At 42.8% G+C, this 16165-nt stretch overlaps 1 protein-coding gene across 1 annotated transcript in view; it reads right to left on the reverse strand.

Annotated features, from left to right (window-relative positions):
- LOC122120278 (ER degradation-enhancing alpha-mannosidase-like protein 2) overlaps positions 1–4835 on the reverse strand; it is a 30127-nt gene extending 25292 nt beyond the window's left edge. Inside the window, exons 1-3 of the mRNA XM_042694467.1 lie at positions 4591–4835; positions 4264–4374; positions 2298–2337 (exon numbers count right to left, since the gene is read on the reverse strand). Of these exons, the coding sequence (XP_042550401.1) occupies positions 2298–2337; positions 4264–4374; positions 4591–4697 (258 nt within the window). The 5' untranslated portion in view covers positions 4698–4835. The remainder of the gene's footprint in view (positions 1–2297; positions 2338–4263; positions 4375–4590) is intronic.
- Between the last annotated feature and the right edge of the window lie 11330 nt (positions 4836–16165).

Raw genomic sequence — 16165 nt, forward strand, 5'->3', positions numbered from 1 at the left:
GCATGGACAGACACTCACTCTTGGCTACATTTCCCCCAGAGTGCCAGATATAATTCATGAAGCAGTTACTCTACAAATGCTTATAGAATGATGACACAAATCTTTCTTCACATTACAGCCAATGATCTCAAGACAGAAATCTCATCATTTCCTGTCTTTTATGTAAAGAATTCCAGTGTCTTCCCTTGCTCTTGAAATAATCCTCAAAGTCCTTAACACAGGGAAAAGCTTGCATCATCTAGCTGCTATATGACCTCTAGCTTCACTTTACTTCCAGCATCCTTTACCACTCCCTAGCCACTCTGGCCTTCCTTCAAGTCTCTGCACTTGCCAGGATATCTTCTGCCCCAAGGCCTTTCTTTGCACCAGCTGTTCTCTGTGCCTAGAACACTCTTCCTCTCCCACTTTCCCCCTTGCTTCTCCTGCAGATCCCAAGTTCAATTGATCAGATTCTTTTACCCTACTCACAGAACTGTGTTCCTTTCCCACAGAGCACTCCTCTTAGTTTGTAACTTTACATTTTTTAAGGTTGTTTTTTTTTTATTGTTTCTTGATTTTTATTGCTAACACCACAAACTCGGACAAGTAGATAACATGCCTATTCAAATTCATCACTGTAACTCTAGAGTTTAGAACTATGCTTGCTATACAATTGGCCCTCAACTGTTTGATGAATAGATAAGCACATAAAAATTAACATTAAGCAAAGTATAACCTATATTAATTTATGTATTATTGAAAATCTCATAAATGCTATCAATATGTAAGAGAAGGAGTAGCCATGGTGTGTTGGTATGTGACTGCAATCCTAGCAGTCAGGAGACCAAGATTGGAGAATCAAGAGTGTAAATGGGGCTGAGAAGGTGGCTCAGTGGTAGAGCGCTTGCCTTGCAAGCCTGAGGCCCTGGGTTCGATTCCTCAGCACCATATAAGCAAAAAGAAAAAAGCCGGAAGTGGCGCTGTGGCTCAAGTGGTAGAGCGCTAGCCTTGAACTGAAGAGCTGAGGGACAGCGCCCAGGCCCAGAGTTCAGGCCCCACGACCGGACCCCCCCCCCCCCAAAAAAAAAAAGAGTGTAAGACTAGATCCAGGTACTGATGGCTCACTCCTATAATTCTAGCTACTCAGGAGGCTGAAGATCAAGGTTTGAAGTCAGCAGGGTCAGGAAAGTCTGTGAAGTTCTTACTTTCAATTAGCTAGCAGAAGCCAAACATGGAGCTATGGTTCTAGTGATAGAGCACCAGCTGTGAGCAAAAAAGCTAATCAGGAACACAAGGCCCAGTATGGGTACCAAAAAAAAAAAAAAAAGAGTGTAAGGCCAGTCTGTACTGCATATGAAACTATGTCTCAAGGAGAAACAGAAAGGATGATAGAGGGGCTGGGAAAGTGGCTCAGTGGTAGAGTGCTTGCCTTGCATGCATGAGGCCTTGGGTTCAATTCCTCAGCACCACATAAGCAGAAAAAACTGGAAGTGGCGCATGCTGTGGCTCAAATGGTACAGCGCCAGCCTTGAGCTAAAGAGCTGAGAGACAGCACCCAGGCCCAGAGTTCAGGCCCCATGACCGACCAAAAAAAAGAAAAAAGAAAGAAAGGATAATAGAAATAATGAAACTGTGGAAAAGTTGTTAAAACCTTTCCTGTGGCCTTTTTAAGAAATTTAGAGACAGTATGGAGTCATAAAGAATTAAGTTCAAGTCTTACCACTGCTTTATAATAGCTCCATAACTTGCCCAAATCATTTTACCTCTTTCAAACATTCAACTTCCCAGTTGGAGGAAAGCTTTAAAGTACTTACCTCATGAGGTTGAGAAAATATATATAAAGTGTTTAGGACAAGCCTTATACATGACAAAATAACTAGTTTCTGCTCTTTTTTTTTTTCTTTTTTTGCCAGTCCTGGGGCTTGAACTCAGGGCCTGGGCACTGTCCCTGAGCTTCTTTTGCTCTAGGTTAGCACTCTACTACTTGAGCCACAGCGCCACTTCCAGCTTTTTCTGTTTATGTGGTACTGAGGAATCAAACCCAGGGCTTCATGCATGCTAAGTAAGCACTACCACTAAGCCACATTCTCAACCCTCTGCTATAACTTTACTATCATGAATATGGCTACTAGAATGTAAGCTTCAGAGCTAGGCGCTGGTGGTGCATGCCTATAATCCTAGCTACTCAGGAGGCTGAGGATTGAGGTTTGAGGCTAGGTCTGGAAGAAGAATTCACTTTTTACTTATAATTAAACTACCAAAAGAGGAAAGATACTAGTTAAGCAATGGAGAGGGGAAAGAATAGATGAGATACTTACCAGCAAGGTATCCAGAGCATCAATTAGAGTCAGAGAAAAGCTGTAAAAGGAAGAAAAAAACAGCAGATATATGACTGTTTAAACAGATTACCCTTCCCCCAAAAAACTAAGTGAGATGCAATGATGAGTCTCCTTTGCTCAAGCTGCTTACAGTGACAATAAACTACAGGAAAAATCACTGGGATCATGTGACCCACTTAACACACATAGAAGGGTATGCCAATATACTTAAACTGTACTAAACATATTACCTGTATTGACATTCTTCTTTGCCATGGGGAGGCAGTATAAGATTATAGCTACAAGCACAGGCTTTTCAGCAGTTTTTTATCTAGGAATTTACCCCACAGTGTACATTGTTGTTTGAGATGGCTCATGGAAATATTATTTAGAACATCAAAAGTTTAGAAATAATCTAATAATGGTCTCCCAGTTGCAGTGATAGCCATGAAGTTATCAAAAAGATGGTTATAAGGAATTCTATGTACTGCTGAAACATGATTTGATGATTTTCAAGTCATGTTATTAAATGGAAAACAGAAGAGACAGAATAGGCAGTATAGTGTGCTTTCATCTGCATTTCAAAAAGGGACATAGTGACAGAAAGCAGATTAGCAGTTGTTAGGACCAGTGATGATACACAGACTTACTATAAAGGAACACTTAAAATTTTTAGCGGCAAGAGGAGTCTATGTGTTGACTGTAATGGTTATTATATACTCAAAAGGTTATTTTACTATATGGAAATTAGTTGAAAAAGTTAATCTTCAAAAGATATACAATAGTTGGGCATAGTGGTACACACCTGTGATCCCAGCACCTGGAAGGTTGAGGCAGGGAGATCAAGAGTTAAGGCCAACCTAGGCTACATAGTAAGACCTCCATCTCAATAAACAAGAGCAAATAAAAATACATACATACTTGTACCTACATAATAATTACATATTGAAAACATTCTTGCAAGGTGGAAGTGGAGATGAGGCTCAAGTGGCAGATAGCTAGCCTTGAGCAAAAATGTCAAGTGAGAACACAAGGTCCTGAGTTTGAGCCCAGGTACTAACACCAATATACACATATGAAAGGTAACAGTATTCTGAGGTATGAAATCTTTACCTTGTACTGTGTATGATTCTGTACTGCCTGAATTAGCCATTTGTTTTGAATTTACTTTTTCCCAGCTAAAAAGGGAAACCAGCACAAGTTGAGTTTACTTCCTTATTTCTTAGCTTTGAAAGGAAAAGCCACCATTTGTAAATAAAGGTAAAACAGGAATAGCTGCACCTGACTCCTAGGAGTCTTCGCTGAATGAGATGCCATGGCGAAATGCTTAACACAGTGTTCAATGTCAATGTCAGCCAATTCTTAGCAAGGAGCAAGACATTGTTTCAGTTCTCCTCGATTTTTATTCTAGTGGGAATAAGACAAGCCTGTAGATACATGAAAATAATAGTATCTGAAAAGTGCTACAAAGAAAACAGGTGACTTGTAAGCTTGATCTGAAGGAAAGGTGCTTGGGAGAGCTGATGCTAAGCAGGTTAACATAAAGCACTAAGAAATGAAATGAGACTATAAGATGGACACAATGGGCAAGAAATGTGTTTCAGTTACAGAGAACACCAACTACAAAGCTCTTAAATTCTGGGAGAGTAAGAACCACTCCTAGACCTGTTTATTAGCCAATAAAATGAGGGGCTCTTGGAGCCCTTTCACCTACTCTATTTTAGTTGTACCCAAGTCCCCACAGCTGTTAACTGCTGAGGCTGGGCCCAGAGTTCTAGCCTGCCAAGTGAAACCAGGACTTTTTGGCACTGCCAGAAGATGGGTACGTCCCGAGGGTACTAGTCTAAAACTGAGAGAAGAGCAAGCCTGGGAACTTTCTGGAACCAGTGAGGCAACCAGGAAGCCACAAGCCTAGGAAGGGACTGCCAAACCCCGGCCCGCCCCCTTAGCCCTCCGCTCGCTCTACCTGCCCCACGTGTCATGCCCGTCACAGGTGAGCGGCCTCAGCTCGTCGTAGGGAAAAGCATTTTCCAGGTAGCTGTCGTAGGCGTGGTAGAACATGGCCTTGACTCGCTCCCTGGTGCGAGGGGTGAGAAATAAGGCAAGGAGGGGAGGGCAGAACAGAAAACCCGGTGAGAGAAACGACCAGAAATGGGGCAGGAAGTGGGGATCAGCAGCTGATTTCTGCCCAGCGCGTCCCGGTGGAGGTCCTGGGGTGCAGAGACAGGGAAGGGACCCGGGGAGCGCTCCCCACTCCCCAGCTGTGTAAGGGCGGGAGCCTGGTCCCCTTCACCTGTAGTGGGCAGGGTCGGGCGCGGTGCCATCGGGGCCAGGAGCACCACGGGGTAGGGGCAGCAGCGCGCACAGGAGGCCAAGCGGGAGGAAGAGACGGAAAGGCATAGAGCTCGCGTCGGGTCAAGGCCGCCACCGCAGGGGCAGCCACCGCCACCCGCTCATTCTGGGAGCCGCTGCCGGTTCTTCCGGGGAAGAGTGCCACGACGCCTGCGCAATCTGAACCCCTCCACTTACTTCCGGACTACAATCTCCAGAATGCAGTGCGGGGGGCGGGCCCCAAGCCAAGAGCTTCTCGGGGGTTGTACCGCTTCCCAAGCGGAGATCCACGTGTCTGAAGTACAGTGGCTGCTGTGGCTACTGTTATTCATTAATGTTTAATTCCAGTTAGCATTTGTCGGGCACTTGTCACGTACAAAAACTGTATGTAGCGCTGTAAAGGGACGTGTCTCTTATTAAACAGGAACTAGCGAATCAGTATTTGAGTGGCTTTATATATGTAAAATGAATGAGAAATGTTCAGATTTGACCATTAGAGGAAACACTGAGCTGCTCAAACCAGTTCCCTGATTATGTAACTAGCAACTTAGAACTATCTTTGACGCTGCGATTTGTAGCTTCCTGAAATCCTTTTTTATTTATTTATTTATTTATTTATTTTTTTTGTCGGTCGTGGGGCTTGAACTCGGGGCCTGGGCGCTGTCCCTCAGCTCTTCAGCTCAAGGCGAGCGCTCTACCACTTGAGTTACAGCGCCACTCTGAAATCCTTTTTTAAGTTCTAGGAATTCATAAATTTCATGAAAGTCTATTTTCACTTTGGGATGTGGCCACACCATCATGGCCCCTTCAATCTCCACCCCCAACCCAGAAACTTGTCCAACCCAATACACTGGACCACCACAGATTACTATGTAGCCTCCCAGTGAAGACCTTGGTCACTACAGATTTGAAAGGGTTTGGGAACTATTTTTCTTTTAAGTTTTTAAAGTCTAGATCAGCATTCAGACCAAAACAACAACCATAACTCTGGTCAGTGATGTGCAGTAGAACCAACCCTGAGTTTGAAGTGGAGATCCGGCAAGGGGAGAATCCATTCCTTGCCTTTCCAAATACTCCTAACTGCTGGCATCCCTCAGCTTGTGGCTTTATCATTCCAGTCTCTGCCTCTTTCTTTATATTATCTCATCCTTTGAATGTGTGTCACATCTTCTGTTTCTCTTTTATATGGACATTTTTTAAAATTGTGACTTAAGGATCTACCTGAATAAGACAGGATTTGCTTCCATCTCAAGATCTTTAATTACTCCAAAGACACTTTTTTTTTCCCAAATAGCATAAAATTTACAGGTTCAGAAATGAGGACTTGGATTTTATTTTTCAGCCTAATATAGGCATAAAGTATTTTTTTAAGTCTTTCTTTCCAAATGAAACTCACTCTGGACTAATCATCTTTCTCCATATTGTAAGTCCTAGAGCTTAGCTTCTTTTTTTTTTTCCTCCCATTCAGAACTCTCGTGTAGATCAAATATTCATAGGGAAATGACTCTAGAGAAGATGGAACCAGGTTGCCTGGGTTTAGTAATGATCTGTTTCTCAATGTGCAAAATTGAGAAACAGCTGGGCCAGGTGGCTCAAGCCTGTAATCCAACTACTCAGGAGGCTGAGATCTGAAGATCCCAGTTCAAAGCCAGCCGAGACAGGAAATTCCATGAGACTCTTATCTCCAATAAACCACTAGAAAACCGGAAAAGTGGTGTTTCAGCTCAAGTGGAAGAGTGCTAACCTTGAGCTAATTCCATGAGACTCTTATCTTCAATAAACCACTAGAAAACAGGAAGTGGTGTTTCAGCTCAAGTGGAAGAGTGCTAACCTTGAGCTGAAGAGCTGAGGGACAGTGTCCCGGCCCAGAGTTCAAGTCCCATGACTAACAAAAAAAAAAATTTTTTTAAATTTTCTTCATTTTACTTTTGTTGTTGTTGTTGTTGGTATGGGGCTTGAATTCTGGGCCCGGGCACTGTCCCTCAGCTCTTCAGCTCAAGGCTAGTGCTCTAACATTTGAGCCACAGTGTCACTTCCAGTTTTCTGGTGGTTTATTGGACATAAGAGTCTCATGGACTTTCCTGCCCAGGCTGGCTTTGAACCATGACCCTCAAGTCTCAGCCTCCTGAGTAGCTAGGGATCATAGGCGTGAGCCACCAGCACCCAGCTTTCATTTTACTTTTTTAGCTTAATAAAAACATATATTCACTGTCATGAAACAAATAAAGCTATGGCTTCCATTTTTCACATTTCTTGTGACTAGTTTCATAGTTTTTTAATGAGAAAAAATTATTTTTACACTCTGGAAAGCAATAGAAGTCTTCCATCCTGGTTTCACTTCTCACTCTGTTTGCAATACTGGGTTCTAAAAAATTGCAGTCTACCAGTGAGGTGTCAAATTTGAATATTTACCTGTGAGGTGACTTCAGATAGGATGTCTAGCTTCTCTAAGCCTCAAATTTCTGATTTGAAATGCAGAAATTGATACAGCCACAAAGGATTAGATGAGAAAATAGAAGTGAAAATATTCGTAGTACAATAACTTGTACATATTGTTTGTTGTAAACAGTCATCTCCCTGCCATCCCTAAGCCTCTTTTTTTTTTTTTCCAATTGTGGGGCCTGAGCTCTGGGCCTGGGTGCTGACCCTCAGCAATTCAGCTCAAGGCTAGTGCTCTACCACGTGAGCCACAGCGCCACTTCCGGCTTTTTCTGCTTATGTGATGCTGAGGAATAGAACCCAGAGCACCTCATGCATGCAAGGCAAGCGCTCTACCACTGAGCCACCTTCCCAGCCTTTTTTTTTTTTTTTTTTTTAAATAGAGGAGATAGTGAGTAATATGCATCTCACCATAACAACCAGAAGCAGGCAATAACTCCTACCCTCAAGAGTTTATTACTGGACAATTAATATTCCAAAGTAATCAAGCCACATTCTTTTCCCTTAAAATGCTTGTGGTTTTGTTTAACAGGTAAAATGTTTTTTGGAGAATACTTGGAATAGAAGAGTGGTCAAGTCTTCTATGGATGAACAGAATTTGGAGGACATTCAGATCCTATCATTAACTGTGGTCAATGTCCTTGCACCCTGTGTTAAGTGGAACAAGTCTTGGATTGGTAGTAGCCCATGATTCTATTACTGGTTTAGCCACTGTCTTTGTGTCATCTTTGGCAAGTTACTTTCCCTATTAGAGATTCAGTTTTCATATTTGCAAAACAAGAGTGAGGCCACTTGTCAGCATAGGAAAATAGTAACAGACCTATATAGAGTTCAGTCACTTAGAAAACAAAATTCAACATCAGCATTCCCCCAAAATTCTCATAAAGTTGAATAAAACCATAGGATAAATAGGAAATGTACTCATTACCTTGCTCATGTAACTGTAACCCCTCTGTATAGCATTTTTACAATAAAAAAAAAGTAAAAAAAAAAAGACAACTATAGGATAACATTTCAAATGGAACTGGAAAGGGATACAAGGAGGAAGAGTAGGGGCTGGGAAGGTGACTCAGTGGTAGAGCACTTGCCTTGCATGCATGAGGCCCTGGGTTCGATTCCTCAGCACCACATAAGAAAAAAGAAAAAAGCTGGAAGTGGCGCTGTGGCTCAAGTGGTAGAGCCCTAGCCTTGAGCTGAAGAGCTGAGGGACAGTGCCCAGTCCCAGAGTTCAGACAGGCCCCACGACCGGACACCCACCCCAAAAAAAAGACAAGGAGGAAGAGTAGGACATGATCAACTTTATTGGTAATACCAAGCATTTATGTAGCAATTAAGATATTCCAGGCACTGTTTTTTGTACTTTATATGCATTATACCACTAACTTTCCACAACTGTCTGAAACAGTATTAGTACCGCCATTTTACAGAGCTTAGAAACTGAAATATAGGTTTTAAAAGTGTAAGAGTTTAAAAGATTAGTAGAATACTCAATGTCTCATAACTAATAAGTAGAGCCAAAATTTGGACCCAGTCTATCCTGTCCAAATTAATGAGAATAGTGGCAAAATATGGGCTGGGAAGTTGGCTCAGTGGTAGAACGCTTGCCTTGCATGCCTGAGGCCCTGGGTTCGATTCCTCAGCACCACATAAGCAAAAAGAAAAAAGCCGGAAGTGGCGCTGTGGCTCAAGTGGTAGAGCGCTAGCCTTGAGCTGAAGATCTGAGGGACAGCGCTCAGGCCCAGAGTTCAGGCCCCACGACCGGACCTCAAAAAAAAAAAAAAAAAATAGAGAATTTTAAAATGGCAATCTGGTACACCTCTATAGTCCTCCATAGCGGCCGTTTGATGTGATTCCAGAATCAACATTCCCATCCTTTTTGCTGTCAGAAGAAAAAATACAACTCACAGAGGTTGAGTAGTAAATCCCCTTTGGCCCAATATGCTTGACTGATATCAGAGAGTCTCTGGGAATCCCTTTCCTAGCATCTGGGGGTCAATTCATTCCAGTAATTTGTCTCAACTCCCAAAGCCAAGTCTGTATACGACATACTTTTGGACTGCCAAGAAATAGCTAGTTTATTCCTGGGAAATTCTCCATCTGTTCCCTTGTAGAAATGCTTGAATTTCCCCTGTGCCCAACGTGTCCAAATATTTGACCAATGACTCCCTGGTCAGAGCCCCAGACCATGTTTTTATAATTCTTATGTTCCATGTGAACTCATACTTGTCCTTTTTTTTTTTTTTTTTTTTGGTTGTGAGGCCTAAACTCTGGGCCTGGGCACTGTCCCTCAGCTCTTCAGCTCAAGGCTAGCACTCTACCACTTGAGCCACAGCGCCACTTCCAATTTTTTCTGCTTATGTGGTGCTGCGGAATTGAACCCAGGACCTCATGCATGCTAGGCAAGCACTCTACCACTGAACTATATTCCCAGACCTTTACCACAGTATTTTAAAATGAAAATGATGAGTGATCCAACAAGTTTCTGTGGTGTTTTCTGTCTTTTAGGGAATATCTATTTCTTTCATATCCAATATTTTCAAAGAAAATATGTTCTTATTGAGCAGGGGTGGGTGGCTAGTGCCTGCTTTAGTATGTTCCAAAGCAAATTTTGTCTGTTTGGTAAAATGGAATGAACCCTAGGTCACATTAAGGAGGGAAGAGGACTGATGTCCAACAGTGTACCCCCTCATCCCACCAGTCCTATCACCCCAAACTCAAATACTATTCTAAGTTCACATCAAGAGGAAAATGTAGACAAGGAAAGAGTCTAATAAAATGAAAATGCTTCCCACAAAAATTTATTGAAAGCCTTGAAATCGTAACTGCCGATGGCTTCTGAATTCAAGCTCCTAGTGTTAACAGAAAAATGACTGTGTGATATTTTGATATGATAAAGCATTGATTTAAGAGTCATCTGAAGCTAGATTTGATGACACATTCCTCTCATCCCAGCATTCATGTGGAAGAAACAGGAGGATCATGAGTTCAAGGCTCGCCTGACCTAACAGAAAAATACTCTGTATATTAAAAAAAAAATAGGGGTGGGAAGGTGGCTCAGTGGTAGAGCACTTGCCTTGCATGCCTGAGACCCTGGGTTCGATTCCTCAGCACCACATAAGCAAAAAGAAAAAAGCCAGAAGTGGTGCTGGGGCTCAAGTGGTAGAGCACTAGCCTTGAGCTGAAGAGCTGAGGGACGGTGCCCAGGCCCAGAGTTCAGGCCCCACGACCGGACCAAAATAAATAAATAAATAAATAAAAATAATCTGTCTCTGAAGAAAATGTTAATTTATGTCTAGAATTGATGACAGCCTAGATATTGTAGTAATTTTGATCATTTTCTGTCCTATCTACTGCTGAAAAAAATACAAATGGCTATAATTTTTGTTCTCTGGGATATTAACCTATTTTTCTTTTCTTTTCTATTGATGATAAGAACCCTGAAGCCCTGAGTTCAAGCCCCAGTATCTCTACACAGAGAGAGAGAGAGAGAAGGAGGGAGGGAGGGAAAGAAAGAGAGAACAAATTATAAAGCTAGAAACTTTTGGTTATCTAAAGAGTGTAAAGATAACATTTGTGTGTTCTGTGTTCAGGAAACTAGGAGGAGAAATGGATTTGGATGACAGAAATGCCTGGAAAGATAAGACAAGAGAGAAAGGCAGGAGCCATGCCAAGAATACCAGGCACACCAGAGCTGGGATTACTCTGATCTTATAGGATCCCTTTCCATGTTCCCTAAATTGAGATGTGTTGGGGGACAGGAGCAAACCTAAAGGGGAAAAAAAATCACCATGAAAACTTGTATCTAGTCCTTTGCTTTTCCTTCAGTAATTCACCTACCTTATCTACCCTCCATTCTTTCTAGGGCAGGTCTGGTTCTGTTTGCTGCTTCTAAGACAAGTTCCCTTTGTTCTGAGCACTTGGGATCAATAGGATGTAGCAGTAATGAAAAAAAAAATGTTTTTGGACTCTAACTCACCTGGGTTTGAGTATCAGCTCTGCCTTTTACCATCACTGTCTTCATCCATAAAATGGGACTTGTGGATGTTTGTCCTGGTCATGAAAGCAAATCAAGTCCATGTATCTCCTTACTTAATACAGTGACTAGATATCATAAGCTCTGGGACCTATTGTGTGTATTCTAAGTTCTCAGGAGGTGTTCTGCAGGGGTCACATACTGTTACCTGAGTTGGGCCAGGTCTTTCTTCAGAAGCTAACAGGGAAGGGAAGAGGTTCTTCTGAAGTTCTGCAGGCACAATGCCAGTCTCTGGCTCAACCAGGCTCCTAGGGCCCTGGCACTTACCCACTGAGTCTGCACTGGCACTGGCTTCAGCTCAGCTTCCTGTTTCCCTTATCTTTCCCCGGCATGTGCTGGCTGAAGTGGGAAACACCACTGCTTGCTTCTCCATTTCCCTTTGCTCAGTAGGAATCTTATTCTTCAGGCCTGAATCAAATCCTGCCTGCTGGCTGGGTGCCCACTATTCTGTGATTTTTCTGTCCCTCAGCTCCAAATGCAGCATTTTTCTTCTAGTTCCCACTCAGCCCTGGGTACACAATGGGTTTACAATTTCTCAACTGTTTCCACTTACCAGCTTCCTACACTCATTATTCTTTCCACTCTCTTAGTATCCACCCTCCACACCCCCTCTTCTTTGAGATCAAATCTTTGCTCTGTACTTTTCAAACTCCATGGTATTAGATTCTTAACTTTTCTGAGCTTCAGCTTTCCTATTACTTCCCTAGAGGAAGTGATGACAGGCCCTAACATATATTATAACATTTTCTATACATTAAACATTTAAATATATAAGATGTATGAATTAATGGGGCATTGGGAATATGGCTCAAGTGGTAGAATACTAGCCTAGCAAGCACAAGGCCCTGAGTTCAAACCTCAGTACCATTTTTTGGGGGGGGAGTCTGGTTGTGGGGCCTGAACTCTGGGCCTGGGTGCTGTCCCTCAGCTCTTCAGCTCATGGCTAGCGCTCTACCACTTGAGCCACAGCACCACTTCTGGCTTTTTTCTTTTTGCTTATGTGGTGCTGAGGAATTGAAGCCAGGGCCTCATGCATGCAAGGCAAGCACTCTACCACTGAGCCACCTTCCCAGTCCCAGTACAATTTTTTAAAAAAAGCTGTTGAGCTGGGCAATGGTGGCTCACACCTGTAATCCTAGCTACTCAGGAGGCTGAGATCTGAGGATTGTGGTTCAAAGCCAGCCCAGGCAGGAAAGTCCTTGAGATTCTTATCTCCAATAAACCACTAGAAAATTGGAAGTAGCATTGTGGCTCAAGCGGGTAGAACGCTTGCCTTGTGCTAAAGAGCGCAGGGACAGTGCCCACACCCAGAGTTCAAACCCAACGACCGAGCAAAACAAAAACAAAAAAAAAGCTATGGATGAAAAGTGACCAAAAGAAATATTGAGTCTATAATACCAGCTACTCGAGAAAATGAGATCTGGGGCTGGTAATGTTGCCTAGTGGTAGAGTGCTTGCCTAGCATGAATGAAGCACAGTACCACAGAAACAGAAAAAGCTGGAAATGGTGCTGTGGTTCAAGTGGTAGAGTGCTAGTCTTGAACAAAAACAGCTCAGAGACAGTGCCCAGACCCTGAGTCCAAGCCACAGGACTGGCAAAAAAAAAAAAAGAAAAGAAAATGAGATCTGAAGATTGGGTTCAAAGCCAGCCTGGGGAAAACAACAAATCAGAGAGACTCTTAACTCCAATTCACCAGCAAAAAGCCGGAAGTAGAAGCATGGCTCAAATGACTCACAGCAACAATTGGGAGTAAAACCTCCAGATCTTGAATATACTGTATATGTACACACACACACACACACACACACACACACACACACACACACACACACACACACATTAAAATACTATGTGAAGTTTAAACTCATAAACTTTGGCATCATATAGACAAAAGACAAAATTACAACTTTTTCTTTGTGTCCTTAAGTCACTTAAATTCTGTGAGTCTCAGTTCATTAGTACAATGGTGACACTGATGAAATCTATCTACTGGGACTGATACATGAATAAGCGATGTTACCATTTATGGAACCATCTGAACACTTACTGACCACAATAAATGTTACCAATCAAACATTATTGCTGTCTCCCTTGAATTTTCAGAGCTCTAGTGTGTGAGGAGGGCACTTGGGAAAGAGCAATTGCTGCTGTCATGGCACAGGATCCTGTCCCATCAAGCTAAGATCTGTCATGGGCAGATCTTAGCTTGATGGGACAGGATCCTGTGCCATTTGTGTTGTGGAGGGTGATGTGGCTTAACGCTAACCCCAGAGGCCCAGGCCCCACCTACTGAGATCAAACTCCTAGGACTTAATTTCAAATTGAGTCCAAGTACCTCATTTCCTTCCATCCCAAAACATACTTCAACCCTTCAGGGCAGGGGGAGAAAAGGCAAAGAAAAAAGATGCATAAGCCCATTAGGGATCAGAAACAAAATACAAAATCAAACCAGAATGAAGTGCCATTTTACACCTACCCATCTGGCTGTGCCATCAGTTGGCAAGGATGTGAATTTCTGGGAATGTAAATTGGCACCTCTTTGTAAAGCAGTTTGGCAATGTCTACTAAAATTGAAAATCATATACCCTATGACTCAGCAAATGCATACCCAAGTTTACCGCTATAAACACTTTCCATGTGTGCACAAGGAATTCCAGAATATTTGTACCAGTCCTGCCTAACGTGGTAGCTCATGCCTTTAATCCCAGCACTTTGGCAGGAGGATCAAGAGTTCAAGGCCAGCCTGGGCTACATAATGAGTTTGAGGTAAGCCTGGGTTATATAATGAGGCTCTCTCTCCAAAAGCCAAAACAAACAAAAGAATATTTACTCTGGCCTTTAGCATCTAAAACCAGAAAATGGGTAGGTGAATTGTGATATATATTTTTTAAATGGAATGTTTCCGAACAGTGAAAATGACTGCACCATTAGTAAATCTTATTCATGTGGTGAGTAACAAAAGCAGGGCTAGGCATGGTGGCCCAAGCCTTTAACCCTAGCTACTTGGGAAGCAGAGATTGGGGGAATCTTGGTTCCAGACCAGCCTGACAAAAAAAAGTTTGAAAAACTCCAGCAATACAGGAAACAAAAATAGCAGGATCAACAAGCATTAATAGGACTAAATGGAGTGAAAGATCCTAGCACCATGATATATAGGGGCCTTAACATCTCACTTTCAACCATGTACAGATGATGTGCAGACAGAAAATCAACAAAAAAAATGTTAGTTAAATCACAATCTTTGACCAAAAGGACCTAACAGTGTTTAAACCATTTCATTCAACAGCTGAGTGGAAAGAAAACTGGTGTGTCAGAAATACTTCCCTCTCAACTTTCTTGTAGTACTACCTACAGTAATGAACAAATGAAACAACAGATGATTGAATAAAGAACTCTTGGGCTGGGAAGGTGGCTCAGTGGTAGAGCGCTTGCTTTGCATGCTCAAGGCCCTGGGTTCGATTCCTCAGCACCACATAAGCAAAAAGAAAAAAGCCAGAAGTGGCACTGTGGCTCAAGTGGTAGAGCACTGGCCTTGAGCTGAAGAGCTGAGGGACAGCGCCCAGGCCAGAGTTCAGGCCCCACGATCGGACCCAAAAAAAAAAAAAAAAAAGAACTCTTGAACTTTGAAAAAAAAATAGCAGGATCATAGCCCTGGCCAGCCTGGGTATAAAGCAAGACCCAACCATGAAAATGATCAAGAGAAAAGAGAGCTTGGGAAGTGTGTGTGATTCAAGTAGTAAAGCACCTGCCTAGCCAAATAGTCACATTCATTTACCTGACCAGACTACTTTGATGAGCTGCCAAAAAACTTTGATGCTATTCCTTCATATCAACTTTTTAAAAGTTCCTTGCAGGGCTGGGAAGGTGGCTCAGTGGTAGTTCTTGCCTCGAATGCATGAGGCCCTGGGTTCAATTCCTTAGCATAGCATCACATATACAGAAAAAGCTGGAAGTGGGCACTGTGGCTCAAGTGGTAAAGCGCTAGCCTTGAGCTGAAGAGCTCAGGGACAGAGCCCAGGCCCAGAGTTCAAGCTCCACAACTGACAAAAAAACAAACAAACAAAAAAGTTCTTTGCAGCAATTTTATAAATATTCAGTTCAGGCTGAGCATCAGTGGTTCATATCTATAATCCTAGCTACTCAGGAGGCTGAGATCTGAGGAATCACAGTTCAAAGCCAGCTCGGGCAGGAAAGTCCTTGAGACTCTTATCTCAATTAACCACCAGAAAAAAACAGAAGTAGCGCTGTCAAGTGGTAGAGTGCTAGCCTTGAGCTGAAGAGCTCAGGGACAGGCCCAGGCCCAGAGTTCAAGCCCTAGGAATGACAAAAAAATAAAAATAAAAAAAATTGGGGGCTGGGAAGGTGGCTCAGTGGTAGAGCGCTTGCCTTGCATGCATGAGGCCCTGGGTTCATTTCCTCAGCACCACATAAGAAAAAAGCCTGAAGTGGCGCTGTGGCTCAAGTGGTAGAATGCTAGCCTTGAGCTGAAGAGCTGAGGGACAGCACCCAGGCCGAGTTCAGGCCCCACGACCAGACCCCCAAAAAATATATAAACAATTTAAAAATTGTTTATAGAGTGGGAAGCTGATATATGTGTGTGTGTATTTATATGCACACCTGATATAAGTATACCTGATGAATGTTCAGGATTTGCCCCAGCTTCCACTGTAAAATCAACTCTTTCTCCTGGGAGAAGAACATAAGGTGAAAATTAAAATCACACAGTCAATGCCTGACCCAGTCTGCCTCTTGTGAGTAGCTAAGATTACAGGTATGGGCTATTGCACTTAGGCTTGAACTGGGAGCCTAAGAGCTGACCCTGAGCTTTTGTGCTCAAAGCTAGCACTCTACCACTTGAGCCACAGCATCACTCCGGTTTCCTGATGGCTAATTGGAGATAAAAGTCTCACAGACTTTCCTGCCTAGCTGAGCTCTGAACCATAATCCTCAGATTTCACGCTCCTGGGTAGCCAGGATTACATGCGGGAGCCACCAGAGCCCATCTAAATTTTTATTTTTATTTTTTTATTTACTTGTTTGCTTGTTTATTTTGGGCAGTTGTGA

The sequence above is a fragment of the Dipodomys spectabilis genome, unplaced genomic scaffold, assembly GCF_019054845.1.
Source record: "Dipodomys spectabilis isolate Male_0828 unplaced genomic scaffold, ASM1905484v1 ptg000175l, whole genome shotgun sequence".
Taxonomy (NCBI): Eukaryota; Metazoa; Chordata; class Mammalia; order Rodentia; family Heteromyidae; genus Dipodomys; species Dipodomys spectabilis.